Source organism: Sus scrofa, chromosome 1 (genome assembly GCF_000003025.6).
Source record: "Sus scrofa isolate TJ Tabasco breed Duroc chromosome 1, Sscrofa11.1, whole genome shotgun sequence".
NCBI lineage: Eukaryota > Metazoa > Chordata > Mammalia > Artiodactyla > Suidae > Sus > Sus scrofa.
Window position 1 is genome coordinate 45323388 of NC_010443.5, and position 25822 is coordinate 45349209.

At 40.2% G+C, this 25822-nt stretch overlaps 1 protein-coding gene and 1 pseudogene across 1 annotated transcript in view; one reads left to right on the plus strand and one right to left on the minus strand.

Moving 5' to 3' along the window:
- Positions 1-25822, minus strand: part of EYS (eyes shut homolog (Drosophila)) — a 1343277-nt gene that overhangs the window by 16942 nt on the left and 1300513 nt on the right. The window contains 1 exon segment of the mRNA XM_021084496.1: positions 15344-15516. Coding sequence (XP_020940155.1) covers positions 15344-15516 — 173 coding nt within the window.
- LOC100627398 lies at positions 19019-19372 on the plus strand (annotated as a pseudogene).

Consider the following 25822-nt stretch of genomic DNA (forward strand, 5'->3'; position numbering starts at 1 on the left):
GTGGTCAGTTTGATGTAATAATTTTCCTCCAAGTGTGAGCATGGAAACATCAGGATAGGCAGTGGTAGTAGTTACCAAGTTAAATCCCTAACCCAATTCTATTCCAAACTTGGACCCTAACTGAATTGACTTTTCCAGTTTTCAACTGTCAGCTTCTTATGCACATAACCACCTGTGTGCCAAACAGACTCATATATAAATTATCTCGTCCCAACACTGTACCTGTGTGGATTTGCTCTTCTTTATAAAGATTTTCTTTACCTTGCTAAAGTTCTGCCTTCCTTCAAGGCACAGCTCAAGTGTGAGCCTTTCACCTGGTGCATTGCCCCAAGCCTCCTGTTTTGCTCCGCCTTGCCTCAGGCCACCCTTGGGCCCCTGCCTGCTCTGCTGGCTTTAGAACGAGTTCCTTGACTGTCCCATCCTCCATTTCCTTACTTGTAAAACAGAGGGTTAGTAGATTTTACCTCTGTGTTCTGAGGATTGGAATCACATACCGCTTTGGAAAGTGTAGTTTATTATCACTTCCCATGACCCCACTTTTTCCCTTGCTTCCCAGCCACCCAACGGGATGTCCTGCTGCCCTGGCCCTCTGGCCTACATGGGCACCTCAGCCCTGCATGTTGGGGACTGAGCTCCTCCCTTGTGCCCACATACTGACATCCTTTCATGCCCACCAGAGGGGAAGCACCTTCCCTGATTTGAGGGCTGAAAATAGGCTCAGTGGGACACAGCAGGAGGTTCCGTGGATGATGTATCCTGCTTGGGAGTTTGCCTAAGAGCAATGTGGAGTGATACAGCTTCAGGGGCAAGAGCCAGGGACACCACGCAGCCATTCTGCTTGCGTTCTAAATCTAACCATCCATCCCCTGAAAGTAAATGGTTGCAAGGAAAGTTGTGGAGATTTCTCTCCTGAGAAGATGTTTATGTCTTTATTCAGAGTTGGGATAGTGTTATCCCAATTCTGTGATTTTTGTACAAATCCAAGAGGAAGCTACATCTAAGAGTACTTTTAGTTAACTTTAAGTTTGCAGAATGTGGTCACTTTGATCTTTTTAAAATTTATGTTACTGAAATCTCAAAATTGGAATGGAAATCTAATACAAGACATAACTCACTTGCTAACCCTGGTGTCTGCATGTGGCCCTCGGGGGCCTGTCCTTCTGTTCCAACTGACTTTGTTTCCAGTGTCTCTTTAGGTTCTTCTCTGTGTGGTTCAGCACCAGATCATCTCTAAGTGATTCTCTGTTATGGCCATGATCCACCAAGGCTTATGTAAAGGACTCCATAATTGAAACTCGAGAAATTCAAAGGATGATTTCTCTGAAGAGATCATAAAACATTTCAGGATATGTAGTCTTGGCTTTTATTTATTTATTTATTTAATCTTTTACTTATTTCCTTTGCAAGATAGTCTTGTCTGATAATCTTCTGGTCTTTATTATTGGGATATGGTAGTATGGTAATCATTAAGGCTGCTTATTTAACATTTCAATTTTCCTCTCCTTTCCAGCAAATGAAAAGATTAAGGTTTCCTACCTTTTATTTTATTTAAAATTTTTTTGGTTTTTAGGGCCACACCTTCGGCATATGGAGGTACCCAGGCTGGGGGTCTAATCGGAGCTACACTACAGCCACAACGACACCACATACAAGCTGAGTCTGCAACCTACACCACAGCTCTCGGCAATGCCGGATCCTTAACCCACTGATAGAGACCAGGGATCAAACCTTTGTTCTCATAGATGCTAATCAGATTCATTTCCTCTGAGCCACAACAGGAACTCCATCTTGTACGGGGGGTGGGGGAGGGCTTTTTTTTTTTTTTTTTTTTTCAATTTTATGGCTGCACCCGCAGCATATGGAAGTTCCTGGGTCAGGGATTGAATCTGAGCCTTGATTGCAGGCCCTGCAACCGTGGTGGGCCACTGTGCCAGGCCAGGAATCAAACCCACACTTCCACAGTGACCCGAGCCACTGTAGCAAGATTCTTAACCCACTGTGCCACAGCAGGAACTCTGATTTCCTGCCTCTTTTAAAGTTAGAAGTGACCTTGTGATTTGCTCTGGCCAATGAAATGTGAGCAGAAGTGACGTGTTTCACATCTGTCGGAACTAGGGCATGATTAGCTATATTACATTTTCTTAGAGTCAGTGATTATGGTAAAAACATCATCAGCTTAAGAAACAGCTTCTGTCCACCTGAGTCCTTGAGTAACTCATCTGAGAAAGCCACCTTGCTGACATAGTCCATGAGCAAGAAATAAACTTTTGTTTGTTAAGTCACTGAGACGATGGGATTGTTTGCTATTGCTGCATAACCTAGCCTAACATCATTGATACAGGAGTTTACAAAGATCAGCAGAAAAAAATAGTCTTAAGTTTCATCTAATACATGTAGTCATTTTGTTTTTAATGAAAATTGTTCATGTTCAGGCAAAGTTATGCTTACAAATTTATGTTTACAAAATTTATCTCTAAGAGTGTCTTTCTAGAGTGGTAGTTCTAATCTCCTATTGATCAGAGGTAGAATCTACTTTTTTTTTTTTTTTTGGTTTTTTAGGGCCACACCCATAGCATTTGGAGTTTCCAAGGCTTGGGGTTGAATCAGAGCTGTAGCTGCCAGCCTACACCACAGCTCACAGCAACGCAGGATCTGAGCCGAGTCTGCAATCTACACCACAGCCACCTACACCACAGCTCATAGCAATGTCGGATCCTTAACCCACTGAGCAAGGCCAGGGATGGAACCTGCATCCTCATAGATGCTAGTCAGGTTCGTTAACCAATGTGCCACAGTGGGAACTCCAAGTTGTCACATTTCTTTAATGTCATTCAACCTGGAACATTTCCAGTCTTCATTATCTTTCAGAACACTGACACTTTTGAAAGATCTTTTCCTTCCTCTGTTTTTTGAGAAGAATTTTCACCATTTTGGGTTTGACTGATATTTCCTCTTCAGCAGAGTCAGGTTATGCATTCTTGGTGAGAGGCTTCACAGACAATGATGTGTTCTTCTCAGGCATCACACATTTGTATCCATTTGTCCCTTGATGGTGAAAGGAATTTTGATCACCTTGGTCAAGGTGCTGACTGATTTTTTTCCATTGTATGATATTTCATTGTATAATTATGGCTTTTTTTCTCCTTCTTTGCAATTCATATTCAGTTTGCAGGGAGATACGTTAAGACTGTGTGTATCTACTATTCACCAAAACTATCCCCTAGATTTAACAACTGCATATGTTGTTAACTTAGTGTCCCCATAGAGGAAGGAGAGCTTGTAGCTTCCTAGTTGCCATCTTGCTGACCCACAACTCTGCTTTTAAAGCACAAATTTTCTTAAAACCTAAAATTCTACAAGAGTCCCCTTCAGCATTAAAAATTGTGTCATCTCCCTACCCTGATTATTTTAGCACACCTCTTTAATCACTTTAATGGAACAAGTCCCACTGACTTGTTTCTAAAATAAATACTCTTAAAAAAAAACCTTAATAGTCTGCTAACTTATATAGGTAATAAGTAGTATTATTTTTTGTTTTGTCAATACGTTCTTTTGTATCACGTTTTATTAGATTCCGCATTTAGTGATTTCATGATATTTGTCTTTGTCTGACATTTCATTTAGTATGATAGTTTCTAGGTCTATCCATGTTGCTGCAAATGGCATTATTTCACTCTTTTTATGGCCAAGTAACATTCCATTGTATGTATGTACCACATCTTCTTTATCCAATCCTCTGTGTGGGAGGGTTCCCTTTTCTCCACACCTTCTCCAGCATTTACTGTTTTTAGACTTTCCTTTTGGGCTGCACCCACAGCATGTTGAAGTGTCTGTGCCAGGGATTGAACCTGCACCACAGCAGCAACCACAGCCACTGCCAGATCCTTAACCCACTGTGCCACAAGGGAACTCCCAATTTATGGACTTTCTGAAGATGGCCATTCTGACTGGTGTGAGGTGATAATCTCACTGCAGTTTTGATTAGCATTTCTCTAATAATTAGTGATGATGAGCACATTTTCATGTGTTTTTTTGGCCATCTGTATGTCTTCTTTGAAGAAATATGTTTAGATCTTCTGATCTTTAAAAAAAAATTTTATTGTAGTTGATTTACAATGTTCTGTCAACTTCTGCTGTTCAGCACAGTGACCCAGTTATACATCTATATGCATTCTTATTCTCACATTACCCTCCATCATGTTACGTCACCAGTGATTAGATATAGTTCCCTGTGTTATACAGTAGGATCTCATTGCTTAAAAGAACTTTTTTTTTTTTTTTTTTCGTTTTTGGCTGCCCTGTGGCACATGGAAGTTCTCGGGCTAGGGGTCAGGTCTGATCCATAGTCATGACCTAAGCTGCAGGTGTGGCAACACTGGATCCTTAACCCACTGTGCTGGGCCAGGGATCGAACCTGTGTCCCAGCACTCCCAACATGCCACCGATCCTCGTTGCTACACACAGCAACTCTAGATCTTCTGATCATTTTTTGATTAGGTTTTTCTTTTTTATAAAGCCATATGAGATGTTTATTTGTCTTGAATATCAATCTGATGTCAGTCACTTTGCAAAGTTTTTCTTCCATTCTGTGGGTGGTCTTCTCATTTTTTCAAAATGGGTTTCCTTTGCTGTATAAAGCTTTTAAGTTTAATTAGGTCCCATGAGTATTATTTTTTAAAAAACAAATATTTGGTCATTTTGAAAAGTTTATGTCTATTCTACACTGATAATAATAGTTTGAATTTTTTTTACATCTTTTATATAATAAAAACTTGTATTTTTAAAATAAGAGGTTTAAGATATTTTAGTTTAAGAACTGATTGAAAACTAATCCATATTTTATAGATGGAGAATGACAAGCAGTTCCCTGGTCTCATCAGGTTAAGGATCCGGCATTGTCACTGCTGTGGCATGAGTTTGACCCCTAGCCCCAGAACTTCTGCATGCTGTGGGTGCAGCCACAAAGAAAAGAAAAGAAAATGATGGAGATAGCTATGTGAACATGGCCTGCAGTTAGCACAAGTGTGACCTCACATTCCTTTCCCTCCTCTGTACAAGGGGCTCATGTTATGGCATGCTTATTATGCGCCAGGTAGGGTGCTGCCTCTGGTGTCACTGACCCCTCATTGTAATCTTTATGGCAGTGGTTTGGACTCTTAGGCAATTCTGCTGCTCAGACCACAGGGGGCTTTCTTGACCATTTGCCTTTTCTATTCCTTGGTCACTAGAAGAGCATGGTATAGGAAGGTCTGCTTTTCTCTTTTTCTGAAGATAAATTATATAGATGTTAGCAAAGGAAGGGATGAAGTAATGAAAGAGAGAATCTCTCAGTTCTTCAAATTAGAGAGTAAAGTTTGTGACACAAGGCTATGCTCTATAGCACAGGGAACTCTATCCAGTCTCTTGGGATTGACCGTATTGGAAAAGAATATCAAAAAGAATGTAACGTATGTATAACTGAGTCCCTTTGCTGTACAGCAGAAATTGGCACCACATTGTGAATCAATTATAATTATAAAAATTAAAAAAAAAGAAAGTAAAGTTAGTGGTTGGATTTCATCTCTGTCAGTCATCTCAGATTCAAAGAAGGTGGGCAGACCTGCCTCAGGGGAAAAGGCAACCAAATCTTGTCTGTGGAAACTGATTACAAACAACTTTTTTTTTTTTTTTTTTTTTTTTTGGTCTGCATTCCTGAGATGGTGGACGCGGCTCAATACATAAAACATTTCAAGGGGAAAACCTTAGCCGTAGAGAGATAAAATTACCTAATGTTATTTTGAATAAAAAAATAAAAAGGACTTTTTTGAAGGAAAACCTCTCAATCTATTTCTTTGAGTTTTTTTTAACTCAATGAATTTTATTATTTATATAGTTGTACAAACATCATCATGTCTCTTAGAATTTTTAATACTAACTGGTGTTAGAGTTTTAACGCTAACAGTTTTTTCACTCACTATCTTATAAAAAGTAGTAATTATTGGAATTCCCATTGTGGCTCAGTGGTAATGAACCTGACTAGTATCTATGAGGATGCAAGTTTGAGTTCGATCCTGTGCCTCGCTCAGTGGGTTAAGGATCTAGTGTTGCTGTGTGCTGTGGTGTGGGTTGCAGACAAGGCTCGGATCCCGCCTTGCTGTAGCTGTGGTGTAGACTAGAGGCTACAGCTCCAATTTGACCTCTAACTTGGGGACTACCATATGCCACAGGTGCGGCACTAAAAAAGCAAAAAAAAAGCAGTAATTATTAATTTAGGACTTGACAAAGAGAATGGACTCTCCCCAGACTTCAGCCAAAACTTCCCCTAAGAGATTTTATTTTATTTTATTTTTTCAGTCTTTTCTAGGGCCTCACCCACGGCAAATGGAGGTTCCCAGGCTAGGGATCTAATTGGAGCTATAGCCACTGGCCTATACCACAGCCACAGCAACGCAGGATCCTAGCCACATCTTTGACTTACACCACAGCTCACGGCAATGCCAGATCCTTAACCCACTAAGCAAGGCCAGGGATCGAACCTGCACCCTCATGATTCCTAATCAGATTCATTAACCACTGAGCCACGACAGGAACTCCCCCCTAAGAGATTTTAAAATACACTCTTTTCAGAGTTCCCAATATGGCACAAACTTACAACAGCTCAGGCCACTGCAGAGGTGTGGGTTCAATCCTCCACCTGGCACAGGGGTTATAATGATCCAGTGCAGGTCTCAGCTGTGGCTTGGATTTAATCCCTGGCCCAGGAATCTCCACATGCCTCCAGTGCAGCCATATAAAAGTAAAATAACATAAAATAAAATACAGCCTTTTCACATGAGAAGCCTGACTTTCAAGAAAGTTAAGTTCCTTCCTCAAAATCCAAGGTTAGGAAATGGCAATTGGGTCTGTTTCTTTCTACTAGGTCTCTAGTAGAGTCTACTCCTTTAGATACTCGAAAAGCTTAATGTTCATATAAACCTTAGAATTTTATATATAACACACTTACTGAGTTTCAATTATTTAGCAGGTTGTATTGAAGAGCACAAGAAGAAGAAAAAATAATTAAAATGTGTGTTCCTGGGAATCATAATAGCTAGTGCCTATTTTTTTTTTTACTTCTTATAAGTATTATAAAATTGTAGAGGTAGATTATCTATTACACATGTAACCACATCCCTATTAATTATTATGATGGGATTGAAAGTGGGGACATAAATAAAGACAAGTTCATTTTTTTTTTTTTTCTATGAAGAAAGCTTGCACATCATCTGCTGTATTTTGCATGGTTAAATGCACCTGAAAATGAGCATCTGGAAAAGGCAGACAGTAATGATCCCTGAAGTTGCCCTCTTCAGTGCTATGGACACGTTCCTCTATTATTAGGAAAACCAAGACTTGGCAGGAAAGCATCTCTCATGTTGGGAAGGCGTGGAGAATTGAACTTCTTCATTAGCTTGAATTAATTTCAATGAAACTAGGGACACGTGGACTATAAAGTAGGGTGTTAAGAGACCGGGTAGCTTAGCTTGAACATCTGCCCATGTCACTCAAAATGCCGGCAAGAGAGTGGTTTCTTTACCTTTGAGAATGAGAGAAATGAGTGGAAGGAAAACTGCACTATGGATGGAAAGAACATGGGAAAAAATGGAAGCATTTTCAATATTTCCTAGGCTGAAAGTTAAAAACACACACATTATGGAATCTCACTTGGCCAAATGACAATACACGACAGCCAGAATTTAGTTAATATAAAACTATTTCAAGAAAAAAGCAATTTACCCATAATGTGAGGTTAAATGTATATTTGAAAATCATAAATTCTAACAGGAAAGAAAAGAGCACATGGTTAAGGTCAGAGAGTATGAGAAAAGAAATTGGACATATTCTCTGTCTCACAAAATATTTTGTAAAGCCAGAATTCTGCTGGAGTAGAACAAGGACTATTCTGGATTGCAAACATACTCTACCTCAATCTAACTCATTATGATTTCTTTTTAAATTAAGACCAACAATCCTTGAGAAATATCCAACCCAGATGTTATTGCTTGCTGACAACCCTCCTTCATCTTCAGTTTAATTTTTTTTTTTTTTTTTTAGGGTCACACCCACAGCATATGAAGCTTCCAGGCTAGGGGTTGAATCTGAGCTGTAGCTGCCAGCAACACGAGGTCCAAGCCGCATCTTCGACCTACACCACAGTACATGGCAACGCTGGATCCTTAACCCACTGAGCAAGGCCGGGGATCAAACCCACGTCCTCATGGATGCTGGTCAGGTTCATTAACTACTGAGCCACGTTGGGAACACCCTTCAGTTTAATTTTTAAAGCTGGTTTAGGGCCCTTGGGTGTTTAAAAAAACCACACATCTGAGCTCATTCCAATGTGAATTTCTACACTTGTGGAGCTGGGCTCAGATATTTTGAATCACTTTTGGTGGCTGTGACACTTAAAGCCATTGGATTCATTGGAGTGGTTTGTTGATACTTTACTTACCGAGGGGCAATACCTCACTGGAATTCCCATGAATTTTGGGATGGGGCCTTAGTGAAAAGAAAGGATGCCAACCAGGAATTTTCCTCCTCTTGTCTTTAAATGGATTTTTCTTTCTGTCAGCTACAGGTGAACATTTTAAGAGATTTGAAAGATAACTTTTCCCCCATTAGCCAGACATCTAAGAATAAGGGAAAGATGAAATCAGATCCTACTACTTCAATTATAATGCTGGTATAGAAAATTTCTCCCAGCTAGCCTCTTTGGAGATGTAGACAAATCCTTTAAAATACTTAAGGCTATTTGAAATACTGGAACAAGCACATTTTATTAACCAATTTTGCATATCCTAGACCACACAAGTTTTCACTTATTTCACATGACTGTTAGTTTTTACACATTGAGTATGAGATAAAGGCAATACCGTTTCATGGAAACACACTGGATTGACAGTGTGAAGACAAATTCTCTGCCTGCTCTTTCATAATTTCGATTTTTACCCCTTTCAAGGTAAAAGAGCTGGGATTAAGTAAGTTTTAAGGCTCTTTTCAACCTTCACCTTTCATGAGTTATTTGAACACCAATTTTTGTTTTCAGGCTTTTTAATGATTATATTGCCCCTTTATTGGTTTTTTGTTTTGTTTTGTTTTTTTAGGGCTATACCCACGCCACATGGAGGTTCTCAGGCTAGGGGTCTAATCGGAGCTACAGCTGCCGGCCTATATCACAGCCATAGCAACACGGGATCAGAGCTGTGTCTGTGACCTACACCACAGCTCATGGCAACGCCAGATCCTTAACCCACTGAGCGAGGCAGGGATCAAACCCACAACCTGATAGTTACTAGTTGGATTCATTTCTGCTGAGCCACAGTGGGAACTTATTAGGCTTTCTTAGACACCTGGAGTATGAGAGTTATGGATAAATATGTTACCTGTACACAGGTTCCTTTACTTAAGGAATGGCTGTTATGAGGGACTGCTAAAATCTAGAAATAGAGGGCTTTGAATTTGACAATCTACTCTGCTTATTTTTGTTAAGTAACTAGTAAGGACCTACCAATAATTGAATTGAGAGACAGGAGACTTGATTCTGAGATTCTGACACCTCATTTAATTTCCCTGAGGATTTGTTTCCAGATTTATAAATTGATACTGTTGGACCTCAAGATGATTGGTAATGTCCTATGATTCTATAACTTGGAACTCTTTATACCAACATGTATATTTAATTCATAATATAATTGATTTATTTTATTTTATTAAGAATGTTTGTCTGAGTTCTGAATTTTGAGAGCAAAGAGATACAATAATACACGATATTTTATAGCACTTGACCTAATAAAGAGTTTTGCATGCCTTACATCATATGAATTCTCTCAGGTAGGCAAAACCACACATTATATTAGTGAGAGTTCTGCCAGTAAATAGCACACACCTATCAGGTAATTTGAAAAGAATGGAATAAAAGAAGTATTTACAAAGGTGTGGGCAGGGTTTATGGAAACTATAGGAAATAGACTTAGTCTCAATGGGGAGCAATTTCCACACCTAGTCCTGAAGGTGAAGAAAGTGAGGGCTTTGATGGAACAAAATTTAGATTTTCCAGCAGGACAAGAAAAAATTAAACATAAACTTCTCTGTGTTTGTCTGGACTCCCTCCCTCCCTAACATGCAGTGTTAACCAAAGCTCCTCAAAGAAAGGAGGTCTTGTCCTACTGCCAAGGTCAATTTTTTCCTTTCTTCTGAGGCCAGCTGTGTGACTTCTTGAAAGGACAGCGTTCTTTTCCAGCTCTGTAGGGAGTCATGGTAACTCCCTGCCTGCTCTGTACTTGGTTACCTGGACTGTGTGTCCTTGGTGAACCTTATGTAAAGTATGAGTACGTCATTTTAATGGATGATCCTTTGTCCTGAAAACATCTATGACTGTACCTTCCACTTCTAACAGGAGGAACAGTTCTCAGAGCTTTCAGAGAACTTGCTTCCCAGGTTTAAAATCCTCAGCTTGGTTCAAATAAGATGCCCCTTTTTCTTAACTTGATAGTTATTTGAATTTTTGTCAACAGCTTCCTGGCAGAAGCTGGTTCCTTGGGTGACAGTAAATTTTGTTTTGACCTAGTGGTGAGGAAACCAGGAGAATAAATACCCTATCTTACTCTCCTCCTGTCTTCTCATTACCCACTGGTAACTTCTATTGGCCAAGCTCACCTGAAGTCCACTGGGGAGCTAGAGTGGGGGTGGAAGCAGGGTAGGATGGGGAAGTGTGGGTGAATGGAAAACAGTTACTTAATGTTGCCATTTTACAAATAGTGAAATTGAGGCTCAGAGACAAATGAGGCAGCAGAAACTGAATTGCTAGTTACTTGTAGCATTGGGACAGAAATTCAAGTTATTGGATTCATGCTTATAATCTTCTTCACAGGCTTCCTATTTTCTCAGCATGAAATTAAAATTCTTTATTATATTTTCCAAGGCTCTGCATGGTCTGGCTTCTGCTTGCCTTTCCATATTCATCTTATAAGACCAAGTCCTCCTCTGGGAATACTGGTTGCATTTCTCTCCCTCAAACACGGAGCATCATCTTCTGATTTCCAGGTTTAGCCTCTGCCCAGAGGGCTCACCCCCTTGCTGTCACCTGTCGGGGAGTCTCACTATGTGACAGCTCAGATGTCATTACTCACAGAGGCCTTTCCTGATTGTCCCAATTCAAATGTATTCTTCTAGGGACTTTGCATCTCCTCTGTTGACTTCTTTTTCGGCATTAACTCAATCTGTGCTTTTCCTCATTGACTGGCCTCCTTCTTCCAGAATATACCTTCCATGGAGGCAGGGCACCTGCCTGTCTTGCTCAGGCAGTCTTCCCAACACTTCATCTGGAACTAGTGAACAATCTTAACGAATTAGTGAATAATTCATACTGCCAAGCATTTCGCCAAGGGAGGAGAAAAGAACAAAGAATGCTGATTCGAAGCAGTATTTTGAGGGAGGCACTCTTTCACCATCCCTGCCCCTGACAACCTCATCAAGTTTGACAATCAATTGCGTTTTGGTTTCTTGTCATTGTTCTTGGGGATGGGCCTTATTTACAATAAAGACGATTCTAAAACTAGGTTGATATGAGAGCTGTTAAGTCGGGTTCTTATACTGTCAAACTCATTTCCTTTCTTAGACCTTTAAGTTTCTTGGAATGGGGAAATAGAAGAGGCAGAACGGGAAAAGATGACATGTAAATTAGGGATTTGTAAGTTTAAGGATATTGGTATTGGATTTCTTGGAAATTTATATACCAGTTTATAACTACAATAAAGGTGAACTGAAGCCCAGGTCTTTTTTTATCATTATAGGTGCCCATGACTTGACCAGCTGAGTGGAAATTATGACTGCATGTCACAGACAGCTACAGTTATGCTGCAATTGAGAACAAGTTCTCTGGGAATAAGAAAAATGCAGCTATTGACAAGACCCAGGAGCATACTGCTGCCTGGTTTCAGTGGCCTGGTTGCTATCTGTACTGTTTTTGTTTTTTAAATTGAATTTTAGTATTGTAGTTACTGTGATGGAAAATGGCAAAGCCAAGGGGTTAATGGAGATAAAGAAAACAAGGCCTTTTAGACATAAAGTTTAGTTTCGTCATCTCTGACCAAACTCTTTCTTCATTATTTTGACTTTACCACAAATACAGTTTATAGTTCTTAAAATCAAGCTTCCATAAAAATTACTATAGAAACATAAGGTTCCACTGAGAATCTAAAACTCTATAGTCCCACCTGCCACATAATACTTTTTTTCCATTAAAAAACTGCATTTATGATATAATTTTCTACAACTTTTGAAAAAGTGAGAAGCTCTTATTTTATAGCATAACAGGGTATATCTTTGGCCAATTTTTGTTCAGAATTCTATAAGGCTTATGCATTTTTGCTGGCCCATTTTATTGAACTTTCTAGATTCTCTTTCTGTGAAATAATTTCATTACTGCCTCTCTCTCTCCATCTCTGCCATCTCTCTATAAAATCTATTTATATAGATACTAATATATATTTACATACATATACACACCCAAACAAACTTTAGGTTAATCACCGAGGCTTTCATCAAATTTGAGCTTTTAAGCTGCAAAAATCTGGTTTGCCTTCTTGTTACAATCACTAGCCCTTATGTTAACTTGTCCTATTATTTCTTTCAGGGTCTGATAGCTATTCCCTTGGGAGTAATAGAAGTGCACCATCTTGATAAAGTGTTGAGTATTTCACTATTCACTAAAGTCAAGAATTATTTCTTGAAAACAATCACAGTTTGTTTTTATTATTTTAAAATTGTTAAGTAAAATGTACAGCAGACACTTTTGCTCTGCACTATATAAAGAGTGCTAGAGACCCCTCAACAGCAGACAAAAACAGGCATGGGTACTGCCCTCAGTTCTGTGAGGGGGCAGGGAGAGAAGTACAGTCTCATTTGAAATCTGGAGGACAAAGAAATGTTAGCTGGATGTTAAGGGGAAGATGAGAGCATTTCAGGTAGAGGAAAGAGTATGTGTAAAATCCCTACTCCAGGAAAGAACATAGCCTATTTCAAGAACCAAGAAGGGCCATTTTTCAAGAGCACGATTTGGATCTAAAGTTGTTATGAAAGAGACTGATTCTCATAAGCCAGGCACAAAACTCCATTTCATCATCTCCTAGCCATACCTTATGACCCAATTAAGCATTTCTTTCACTAAATTGCTAGTATTCTAACCCTCCAATGTCTTCCGTTTATCAATGCTTTTGACTTTGGGAGGAGAGTTAAACGCAGACAGAATCTCAGAGAACACAGGATTAAAAAAATATGCATTTAAGTACTGGATAAAGTGATCCAAGGAAGATTAAACTTCAACATGTCTGAATGTGATATCACAATGAAACCCCCAATTATGCCACCATGTCTGTAACACAGTTGGTCATTGGCTCCTGTACTTCTTCTACCACAGCCTGTGTTGCTGACCAAGGGGAGGAGAGCCTAGGGCTTTATCTTCTGGATGGAGGGTGAGGTGGGATGGAGAAACAGTAGATTATCCAGTCTCAGAAAGCCAGGAGAAAAATACCCCTGTATTTTTTCTGGCTCAGATTTCCCAGATTCCTTAACCACAAGTTTCCTGAATTCCCTGCCACTCCCTCCTGGGAGTCCCTACCAGCCCTGTGACCCAGTGCCTTCCCTGTTGATGTTGAAGCGGGGGGAGGATACACTAGCTGCCTGGGGACTGTAAACAGAAGCCAGAGGAGGACAGTGTGGATCATGAGGCTGGCGCCTCATCGCCGGGCTAGGCACATTCACCCAGGCCATCCCATTGGCCTCACAGCAGTACAACTGTGCCAGTCACAGAAGAATGTAAGCTGATGAGACCTAGAAAATCGAAAACTCCTTATTGGAGTTCCCTTTTGGCACAGTGGGTTAAGGACCCAGTGTTGTCACTGCAGTGGCTCAGGTCACTGCTGTGGCCCAGGTTTGATCCCTGGCCCGGGAATTTCTGCATGCCATGAGTGTGAAAAAAAATTTTTTTTGAATAAATCACCAAACTCTTTATTGTTCCATTGGACTTGGGACCATCTCACCACCCACATTTCTCTTCTTTTCCACTGCAGCTGATGTGTCTGCTCTGTGATACTCTTTTGTTTGTTTGTTTGTTTTTGGCCACACCCATAGCATGTGGAAGTTCCTGGGCCAGGGATCAAACCTGTGCTACAGTTGTGACCTGCACCAGAGCTGCAGCAATGCTGGATCCTTAACCCACAGAGCAAGGCCAGGGATCAAACCTGCATCTTCATGGATCCTATTTGTATTTGTTAACTGCTGAGGCACAAACAGAATTCCTGAAGGCAGATTCTTAACCCACTGAGCCACATCGAGAACTCTTATGATCCTCTTGAAGGTTTTTGTCAAGTGGAAGGTATGGAGGGAGAAGCTGAAAGATTGAGACTTATTCTTGAACTGGGTTATGAACTAAAACTCACTTGTTTGGATTGCATGCAGCACAAAACACCTAGACCATCTAGGCTCAATGTCTAGTTGGGATTAGAATTAGTATATCAAAGCAATTCTAAAAATAAAGCAGGGAGTTCCCGTCGTGGCGCAGTGGTTAACGAATACGACTAGGAACCATGAGGTTGCGGGTTCGGTCTCTGCCCTTGCTCAGTGGGTTAACGATCCGGCGTTGCCGTGAGCTGTGGTGTAGGTTGCAGACGTGGCTCAGATCCCGCATTGCTGTGGCTCTGGCGTAGGCCGGTGGCTACAGCTCCGATTGGACCCCTAGCCTGGGAACCTCCATATGCCGCGGGAGCGGCCCAAGAAATAGCAACAACAACAACACAACAACAACAAAAAAAGACAAAAGACAAAAATAAATAAATAAATAAATAAATAAATAAAAATAAAGCAGTACTTTTGTAGTACTGAATTTTAGTCCTATCCTATCTGTGAAATATAATGTCAAATATACTCAGGAGAGGAGTTCTCGTGGCGCAGTGGTTAACGAATCCGACTAGGAACCATGAGGTTGTGGGTTTGATCCCTGGCCTTGCTCAGTGGGTTGAGGATCCAGCGTTGCTGTGAACTGTGGTGTAGGTTGCAGACGCGGCCCGGATCCCGTGTTGCTGTGGCTCTGGTGTAGGCCGGTGGCTACGGCTCCAATTAGACCCCTAGCCTGGGAGTCTCCATATACCACGGGAAGCAGCCCTAGAAATGGCAAAAAGACCAAAAAAAAAAAAAAAAATACACACACACACCACCCACACCCAGGAGAGAGGGGAGTGGACTCTTTTGTTATTACATGTATTTCCTTTTACTTCCCCAAATAGAAACGAACTCTGTATAGTTTGCGGACAAGTTTGTTGAGCCTTACCTTGTTCACAGTAGACTCCAGTAGTTCCCAGAGGACAGTGGCAGGCATATCCATGAGGCAACGAGACACAAGTTGCCCCTTTGCTGCAGTGGGGTGGAGGGTCATGCTCAGGGTCACAGGTGGAAACTGTCTCTGTGCAGAAGGCTCCTTTCCAGCCCCTAGGACAGTTACAGCTGTAGGATGAGAAAGAAGGCAGCATGCTTTGAGCACCTGAGCAGAGATGGATATGCACTTGTATATCACCCTGATATTAACTTGGTACGTGTGACTGAGATGCCGAGAGAGGAAAGCTCTCGGATACGAAAGTGAATTGTGAACCAAACTGCCAAGATTCACGATGTCAAAGCAAAGAGCTTTACACAGCATTTGTAGCCTCCACGCCAAGGATTTTAAAAAGTTCAGTGGGTGGAAATTGAAAGAACATCTTATGAGAATTATTTCTTTGGACAAAACAGCTTTTGGAAAACCCTGTCCCTACCCCACCCCACCACCAAGGGGGAAGGCTGTGAACTTCGTTGCTGCCTCCTACCCTAAGCCTAGAGAAAAGAAGTTCAGCTTCCATGTGTTCCTGACACTGGGAGACACACAAGCCCGGCTCCCTGGGGTGCAGAAGGAGCTGCAAACCCGTTGGAGGGGTGAGGCACTCTGATGGTAGTGAGTCCAGGAGGGGGTGTGGCACTCTGAGTTGGGATTGGCTTGGGGACATACAAAACAGATCTTGCCCAGAGGGTATCCTGGTATCTGGAGAGACCTTAGCAGCAAGAGGCAGTCAATTTATGGCTGGAGCAGAATCTGAGGTGTCAAGGGCAATACCCAGTTTGAAGAGAGACCTTGTCTTGGATTAGAGACTGATATTGGGAGGAGCCCAGGAGGGTCTCTGGTGGACCTATAAAATGCAGGGCACCTGGGAGTTCCCTGGTGGCTCAGTGAGTTAAGCCTTCTGTGTTGTCACTGCTGTGGCTCATGTCATTGCTGTGGCACAGGTTGATCTGTGTCTGGGAACTTCCACATGCCTCAGGCATGAGTATGGCCAAAAAAAACAAAAAAACAAAAAAAAAAAGTGGGGGGCCTACTTAAATTTAAATGCCAGATAAACAATAAATAATTTTTTAATATAAGTATGTTCCATTCAATATTTGAATTTCAGATAAGAAATATTTGAGATATACTAAAACAATATTTGTTGTTTATCTGGAATTCAAATTTATCCAGGTGTCATTTTTTTTTTTTTCCCGTAAAGTTGGCAATCCTACAATAAGGACCCATGGGAGAGGGTTAGCTTTAAATCCCTGCCAGGCCCAGAGAACACTAAGCTGTCAGGTAAACAATGTGAGTCAAGGAGAACATTCTAGAATGTGGAGTGGGTGCAGAATCAGAAACCTCTGGACCAGGAAAGGCAGCAGCAGCAGATCACACCTCCTGAGACCTTCCATTCATGTGACAAGCCCTGGCTGGGTTTAGGGCAATAGCACTGAAGAGAGAAGTGTTGTTAGTATTTTGAAGTGGACCCTTTGAATTAGTGGTTGAGAGTATATTTCCAAATTCCAGTCTATTAAACAAGCTGAAAGAGAAAATTCAGTGGACCTCCCCTTGTTTTTTTATGTTTGTGTTTTATGGCCACACCTGCATCATACAGAAGTTCAGTCTATGCCAGAGCCACAGCAACACCAGATCCGAGCTGCATTTATATAGTTTCCACTTCAGGTAACGATATTCTGAAGGTATACATTTTATTTATTTATTTTGGCTGAGGCATGTGGAAATTCACTGGCCAGGGACTAAACCCATGCCACAGCTGTAATCAGAGCCATAGCAGTGACAATGCTGCATCCTTAACCCACTGAGCCACAAGGGAACTCCTGAAAGTATACATTTTATATTTTGTTCTGATTTGAATATTTTCACTTGGAAATATCATTTGGTATATGTAATCTCTCACACTTTCACAAATAGAACTCCTTATCAATAAATATTTTTTAGAAGAAATAAAACTTGGTAATAAAAAAAATAAAGCACTTGGAATTGTGCACAGAAGGGGTGCTCCAAAAAAAAAAAAAAAAGGAAATAAAACTTGGGATATTTAGAAAGATGTTTCTATATTCATTAACTCCTTCAACTTCATTGATGGTTTAATATTATTTCATTGAATTAATGACATACTTTATTTTCACAGTCACTTGTAAGCTGGTATATGTTTTTATTTTTCACTTTCTACAAACAATACTGTGATAAAACTGTCATAACTGAATCTTTCTGCATATCCATGATCACTTTCTCAAGAAAATTCAAATATTATCATGACTTCTAGGCTTTGGATACATATTCCAACCTGCCCTCCATAATAACTGTACCAATTTACATTACTATCTTCAGTTTAAGAGGAAGCCCCTGAAATAATAGATTTGTATATAATTGAAAAGATTGGACATTTTTAAGGCTTCTTGTTTTTTTTGACCCAATAATAATTATATCATTTTATTAAAATAAAAAGGTTTTACTGTCTGCCCACACACATTCTATCAAGAGCATATTCATTTCAAATTCTTATACTTTCCTTTATTATTTGGCAGTGTAATCCAAGTCATATTTCACCAAAATTTCTTTCTTTCTCTCACTCTCTCTACACACACACACACACACACACACACACTTATTTATTTAGTATATACTATGTTCAGAGCAACATTTGAGGTCATACAGGATGGACAGGTATGTAAGGCGAGGGCCCTGGCCCCGGGTGAGACAGGTGTACTTGAGCTGCATCCTCTGAGGGACCAAGTGAGCAGCACAGAGAAACGCTGCTGAACCCTGAGACCATCATGGGAAAGAGCTTGAGGGATTAGAACTTAATTAACATCACCACCACATGTATACCCATGCAGTGTTAGACTTGGTTTTAAGAGGAATCGAAAATGAAAATTCCCAACAATTTGGAACTGACTTGTGGAGGTACAAGGCACATAAAGAAACAGGTGTGTTTAGATGGGTCAAGATGAAAGAAAATATAGAGGCTTATTGCATCTAAATTAATGGTTGTGCAAAAAAAGGTTGAAAAGTTGTATAAGGATCTCCAAAATGGAGAAAAACAGAATACAGAATTAACCTGCTATAAAATTACATAATGATTTTTTTTTTTAGGGCCACACCCATGGCATATGGAGGTTCCCAGGCTAGGGGTTGAATCAGAGCTGTAGCCGCCAGCCTACACCACAGCCGCAGCAATGCCAGATTCTTAACCCACTGAGCAAGGCCAGGGATCAAACCCGAAACCTCACGGTTCCTAGTGAGGATTCATTTCTGGTGTGCCACGATGGGAACTCCATAAAATTACATAATGACTTTGATTATTGTTTGCAGATCACAAAGAGCATAAAATACGTAAAGATCTATTATACAAAAATAAACTGTAACCAGTTTTATAAATCTCGCTACTTTTAAAAATGATGATTACACCATCTAGTGGTTCATTTTTATTTACTTGAAAAAAAGCTAAGAACCAATTTAGTCCTGCTTCCTCATAGATGGTCATGGCAATGGTAAAATATTTATTTTACTATTACATAGATCTTAAATCACATCAAGCCCAATATAATACAGATGCTATAAACTTATTTGAAAATAATCTTTTTTGAAAGTCGTGAGGAACGGAGGCCTCGGTCTGCATTGCCGTTTTTTTTTGCCTTCATTCTCTGCACCTTTCGCAGAGCTTGCAACAGCGCTATGTTGGGACAGAGTATTCGGAGGTTCACAACCTCTGCGGTCCGTAGGAACCACTATGAGGAGGGTCCAGGGAAGAATTTGCCATTTTCAGTGGAAAATAAGTGGCAGTTACTATCTATGATGACTTTGAACTTTGGATCTGGGTTTGCTGTACCTTTCTTTATAGTAAGATACCAACTGCTTAAAAAATAATCCATGAGACAGATGTGAAGAGGAGCATTTTAAGAGGTGCAATCTCTGAAAAAAGGATCAAATTCTTGAACTCAACATAATGGATATGTTTGTAAATAAAGTTACGGCATAAATCCTTAATGCTTCTTTGAAATAATGGGAAAAAAAAAAGAAAATAGTCTTTTTTTCTCTAACCCTTCAAATTAATTCATTAATATTTCTTCCTTTTACCACATGTGTACTACCCTTCCTGAGGAAGAATAAGTTTTGGAGAGGTATGTGTATGAGACAGAGTGTCCACATAGTGGGAAAAGCAGAAAAAAACCAAACAGGGGTAGATATTCACTCATTTAAATAATATTTATGGGTTTCTGGTTGCAGCTCAGTAGGTTAAGAACTGGAATAGTATCCATGAGGATGCAGGTTTGATCCCTGGCCTCACTTAGTGGGTTAAGGTTCTGGAATTGCCACAAGCTGTGGTATAGTTTGCAGATGTGGCTCGGATCTAGAGCTTCTGTGGCTGAGGTGCAGTTTTGCAGCTCTAGTTCCACCTCTAGCCTGGAACTTCCATATGCTGCAGGTGCGGCCCTAAAAAGCCAAAAAAAAATTATTTATATTTACATGTTAAGCGTCTGATGCTGTGCTTAGCAACAAACACATAAGAACCCATGGGTTGGCCTCAGGGACTTGCTGTTGGGGGGAAGCAGTTTAGTAATCACATGATTTAATACAGTGTAATAAGTGCCAAAAATAAATACTATGGAAGCCCCTTGGAAGGACACCTAAGCAATTTCAGTGAGTTCAAGAAGACTTCTGAAGGGGATTTGAGACATGAATGAGTGCATGGGGCAGGGGCGGGGTGTGGAGGAGAAGGTTAGGATAGAAAAGGGGACAGTTCAAAGGCTTTGAATTAGTGGGCTGAGAGTTCAACTTGTAAGTGACAGACATGTGGGGATTGACATGAATTAGACATATGTTAAGAATATTAATCTGAGAGTTCCTGTCGTGGTGCAGCAGAAACGAATCTGACTAGGAACCATGAGGCTGCAGGTTCGATCCCTGGCCTCACTCAGTGGGTTAAGGATCCTGAGTTGCTGTGGCTGTGGCTGGCAGATGTAGCTCCAACTGGACCACAGGCCTGAAAATCTCCATATGCCACAAGTGTGGCCCTAAAAAGCAAAAAGAAAAAAAAAAGAATATTAATTTGGTAGGTACATGACATCCCATGTGGAACAATAGACTCTTTGGGAATGTAAATTTACTCTTGGTGGCCTCTTCTGTATATTTGCCACCATAACACCTGTTGGTAAGCTTTGGCACTGTACTGTTTGCTGTGTCAGGATAACTCAGCTCTCTGTTTGTGGAAAGCAGCTGTGGACAACCCACAAATGAACGGATGGGGCTATATTCTGATTTTATTTACAAAAACAAGCTGTGGACCAGATGTGGCTCATGGGCAGTAGTGTGCTGCCCATGCATGAGATTATTAGGCCCATGGGAGCAGAGAGCAGGGCTCTTCACTCTCTGCCACAGACCCAGGGGCAAAAGCTGTCCCTGGCACACTGGAATGTTTCCCTGAACATCAGGGAAGAAATTAGTAAGTAAATGAATGAGTCATGACTGCTTTAGGGGAAGGGTTGGATACAAAGAGGCCTGGACAGGGAAATGGCCCTGAGGATGGGTGTAAGGGGCCTTTGGTAAGGGTTGGTATGGAGACAGCAAACATCCACTGGGGCTCCCCAGGGCCAGGCACTGGGCGAAGCACTTGACACCTCTGAACTTACTCCAGCCGTCTCAGGAGGTACATCCTTATCCTCATTTTAGGAGGAAGGGCTGCAGGAATAGAGCAGTAGGCAAATGACATGGCTGGGAATGCGAGAGTCATTTGCAACTACCACTCTGTGTCTTTCAATCTCATGGAAATCCTTGGGGTTTCAAGATTAAATGACTAAAAGAATACAGTCCTTTATGAGAAGAGGGACATTCAGAGGAGGATATAGTTTAATGGGAAAATACAAAAATCCACTTTCAGGAGTTCCTTTGTGGTGCTGCGGTTTAAGGATTCCATGGTGTAACTGAAGCAGCTCTGGTTGCTGCTGTGGCATGGGTGATTCCTGGCCCAGGGACTTCTGCATGCCACGAGAGTGAAAAATCTACCTTTAGCTATACTGAGGTGTGGGTGAGAGCAGGTGGTAAAAGGTCTTTTTTCTGTTTTTAAGTACCTAGTGTCATTGCTTTTTAACCTGATGAACTTAAATATAAGACTGATTTGTGAATTAAGTGGAACACAAAGGGCTAAAGCATCCGCTATATAATAGATAAGAATATTAAAAAAAAATACTGAGGAATCATTGATATTACACATAGAACTTTTTTTTCTCGTCTAATACAAAAATATTAGCTATCCCCAATTGATTTTTCCCAGCTATTTGTATATGTCATTTTTTAAAAAAATTGAAGTATAGTTGTGTTAATTTCTGCTGTACAGCAAAGTAATTCAGTTATACATAAATATTCTTTTTCACATTATTTTCCATTATGGTTTATCACAAGATATTGCATATAGTTCCCTATGCTATACAGTAGAACCTTGTTTAGCCATTGTATATATAATAGTTTGTATCTGCTAATCCCAGATACAAGTCCTTCCCTCCTCCACTCTAAGCATGGAGAGATGATAATACAAAAGAAAATGTTAGTTCTTTTAGACGTATGAGTAACAGCTTGTCATCTTAGCATTCAAGAGTTGAATACTGGAGTCTATTACTAATCTAGTTAATTATTTTACATCTGTGAATTTAGAAGGAAACTGATTTAAATTTCTAAATTGTAGATAAATTGGTTTTTAATTGTTGATTTTATAGCTCAGAAACATTGATGGATTAATTTTTCTCATTATAATATATATTCAACACACAGAATTTAATTTTCTTATAAGTAGGCAAATCTAAGACCTCCCAAAGTTTAGGATGAACATTGACATAAAAATTAATTGGGGAGTTCCCGTCGTGGCTCAGTGGTTAATTAACCTGACTAGGAACCATGAGGTTTCGGATTCGATCCCTGGCCTCGCTCAGTGGGTTAAGGATCTGGCATTGCCGTGAACTGTGGTGTAGGTCTCAGACTCGGCTCGGACCCTGAGTTGCTGTGGCTCTGGCATAGCCCCGTGGCTACAGCTCCAATTAAACCCCTAGCCTGGGAACCTCCATGTGCTGCAAGTGCGGCCCTAGAAAAGACAAAAAATATAAAAAAATGAAAAAAAATTAATTGGAAATGAGATGATAGAAGGTTTAATATTCTTTGTTTCAATGTCACTTAAACATCATTTACTTGCTTACAAATTACTCACTATTCACCACAGAATAAGTATGGTACCCTGCTCTACTTTGTTACCAGGGTGGATACAAAACAGAATACATAGTATTGCCCCTAAGGGCTTTATGACAATTTATTTATAACAATGTATTTGTATAATGTGTGTGTGTGTGTAAAGTATCTTCAAAGTTTATTTGGGCCTGAACTTAGTGCCAGGCACCATTTTCAATGTAGTAACTCATTTCATTCTGTTAATTCAATGAGATAAATGGAATTATTAACCTTCAGTGTGTAGTTGAGAAACAGGGACTTGGAAAAACATAACCCCTTTTCATCCTACTTGTCCAGTTTACTTATCATTATCGATTCTGGTTGCTTTGGATAAGAGAGAATCTGTTCAGTTTACCTATCATATTGATTCTGGTTGCTTTGGATAAGAGAGAGTCTGTTCAGTTTACTTATCATATCGATTCTGGCTGCTTTGGATAAGAGAGTCTTTTATACATATTGAGGTTAATGAGTGCAAAGTTTTAGAATCCTTGTTAAGAGATGAGTGCAGAAAGAAAAAGTTATTGGAGAAAACTGACCTTTAGCTGGATGTGTAAGAAATTTATGGTTACAGATTTGTGAGTTTTTAATGCATAAGGAAAATCACAGATACAGTACTTACAATGAAATCTATGTGGTGTGATAATAAAGTCATAGGAATAATGGAATAAACGCATCTTAGCAATAGATGGTCACGTGGACTGAAAGACTCCATTTCTGCACATACAACATATTTTTCTGCTATTTAAACACAAAGAAAGGGAGTTCTCGCCATGGTGCAGTGGAAACGAATCTGACTAAGAGCCATGAGGTTGTGGATTCCATCCCTATCCTTGCTCAGTGGGTTAAGGATCTGGCACTGTCGTGAGCTGTGGTGTAGGTTGCAGATACGGCTCAGATCCTGCATTGCTGTGGCTGTGGCATAGGCCAGAAGCTGTAGCTCTGATTCAACCCCTAGCCTGGGAACTTCCATATGCTGCTGGTGCAGCCCTAAAAAGAAAAAAAAAAAAAAAAAGTAAACTAAGAGAAACACACCTGAATCTCTTTCTGTTTAGACCACTTGTTGTGTTGCAGGGCTTCCTCATGACTCTTCTGCTTCCCTTTAGAATTTATTTCCATTTGAAGAAGTAGTTAGGAGAATTAGGTGTGATATGATATTTCACCTGCCCAAATTTACTGGGTATTAAATGATATGCTCGAGACTCAGGCCTTTGAAAAATATACAACCAAATGCTAAAACAAATGTACACTAGAATGTGGCCATGTCAGGGCTCAACATACTGACAAGGAAGGGTGGCTGCCATCACTCTACCTGCTGACATTTCCTAATGGCCTTGGATCCCTTGCTGGGAAGATCACTCACCAAAGTCTTTGATGATCCCTCACAGAGGGTAAAAGGATGAAATGCAATTGCTCTTCACATACTAACAAAAGTACTGGCAGTCGTCTGTGCTTAAGGGTCTGACTGCAGTGGTTTGGGTTGCAAAGGTTCCATCCCCAGCCAAGCACAGTGGGTTAAAGGGTCCAGCAATGGCTCGGATTCAACCTCTGGCCTGGGGGCTTCCATATGCCATGAGTGTGGCCACCAAAAAATAAATAAATAAATAAAAATCTTTTTTTGGACAGTTCATCAGGATCCAAATAAGTTCCACAAATGCACCTGGGAGTGTGTGTCTTAGCTTGTGACCAAGATAAAAATTCTCCCTCTGCATTTCTTTCCACACATGCTATTTTTATGTCATTTGTTCAGTAGAAATTTCCATTCTGGATTTGGCTGTTTATATCCTTATAATGTTATTTACCTTGTTCTCCTTATTGCCTACATTTTTCATAAACTTGTAGATATAAAGGCTTTATTAGATTCATGTTCAGGTTGCTTTTAGGTGGGACTGTGTGGTTCATCACAGTAGAGGCACATAATGTTTGTTCTGCCTTAAATTATGTTATGACTGTTCTTATTTTTATTAATTACTTTGGATTTGTTTTTGTTGCTCTTTTTCCTATCCTTCTTCTCTTGTTCTCTTCTGCCTATAGAACTACTATATGCAACTATATGCCAATAAAATGGAAAACCTAGAAGAAATGGACAAATTCTTAGAAAAGTACAATCTTCCAAGACTAAACCAAGATGAAAGAGAAAAGATGAATGGACCAATCACAAGAACTGAAATTGAAACTGGGATTAAAAAACTTCCAACAAACAAAAGTCCAGGACCAGATGGCTTCACGGGAGAATTCTATCAAACATTTAGAGAAGAGCTAACACCTCTCCTTTGGAAACTATTTCAAAAAATTGCAGAGGAAGGGATACTCCCAAACTCATTCTATGAGGCCATCATTACCCTGGTACCAAAACCAGACAAAGATACCACAAAAAAAGACAACTGCAGGCCAATTTCACTGATGAACATCGATGCAAAAATCCTCAACAAAATACTAGCAAACTGCAGCCAACAATACATTAAAAGGATTGTACATCGTGAGCAAGTGGGATTTATCCCAGGGATGCAAGGGTTCTTCAATATCCACAAATCCATCAGTGTGATACACCACATTAACAAACTGAAGACTAAAAACCATATGATCCTCTCAATAGATGCGGAAAAAGCCTTTGACAAGATCCAACACCCATTTCTGATAAAAACCCTTCAGAAAGTGGGCATAATGGGAACCTACCTGAACATGATAAAGGCCATATACGACAAACCCACAGCGAACATCATTCTCAATAGTGAAAAGCTGGAAGAATTCCCGCTGAGATCAGGAACAAGACAAGGATGTCTTCTCTCGCCACTACTCTTCAACATAGTTCTGGAAGTCCTAGCCACAGCAATCAGAGAAGTAAAAGCATAAAAGGAATCCAGATTGGAAAGGAAGAAGTGAAACTATCGCTATTTGCAGATGACATGATACTATACCTAGAGAATCCTAAAGACTCTACCAGAAAACTGTTAGAGCTCATCCACGAATTTGGCAAAGTTGCAGGATACAAAATCAATACACAGAAATCTACAGCGTTTCTATATACTACCAATGAAAAAGCAGAAAAGGAAATTAGGGAAGCAATCCTGTTTACCATCTCATTCAAAAGAATAAAATACCTAGGAGTAAACCTACCTAAAGAGACAAAAGACCTGTACTCTGAAAACTATAAGACCCTGATGAAAGAAATCAGAGATGACACAAATAGATGGAAAGATATACCATGCTCGTGGATTGGAAGAG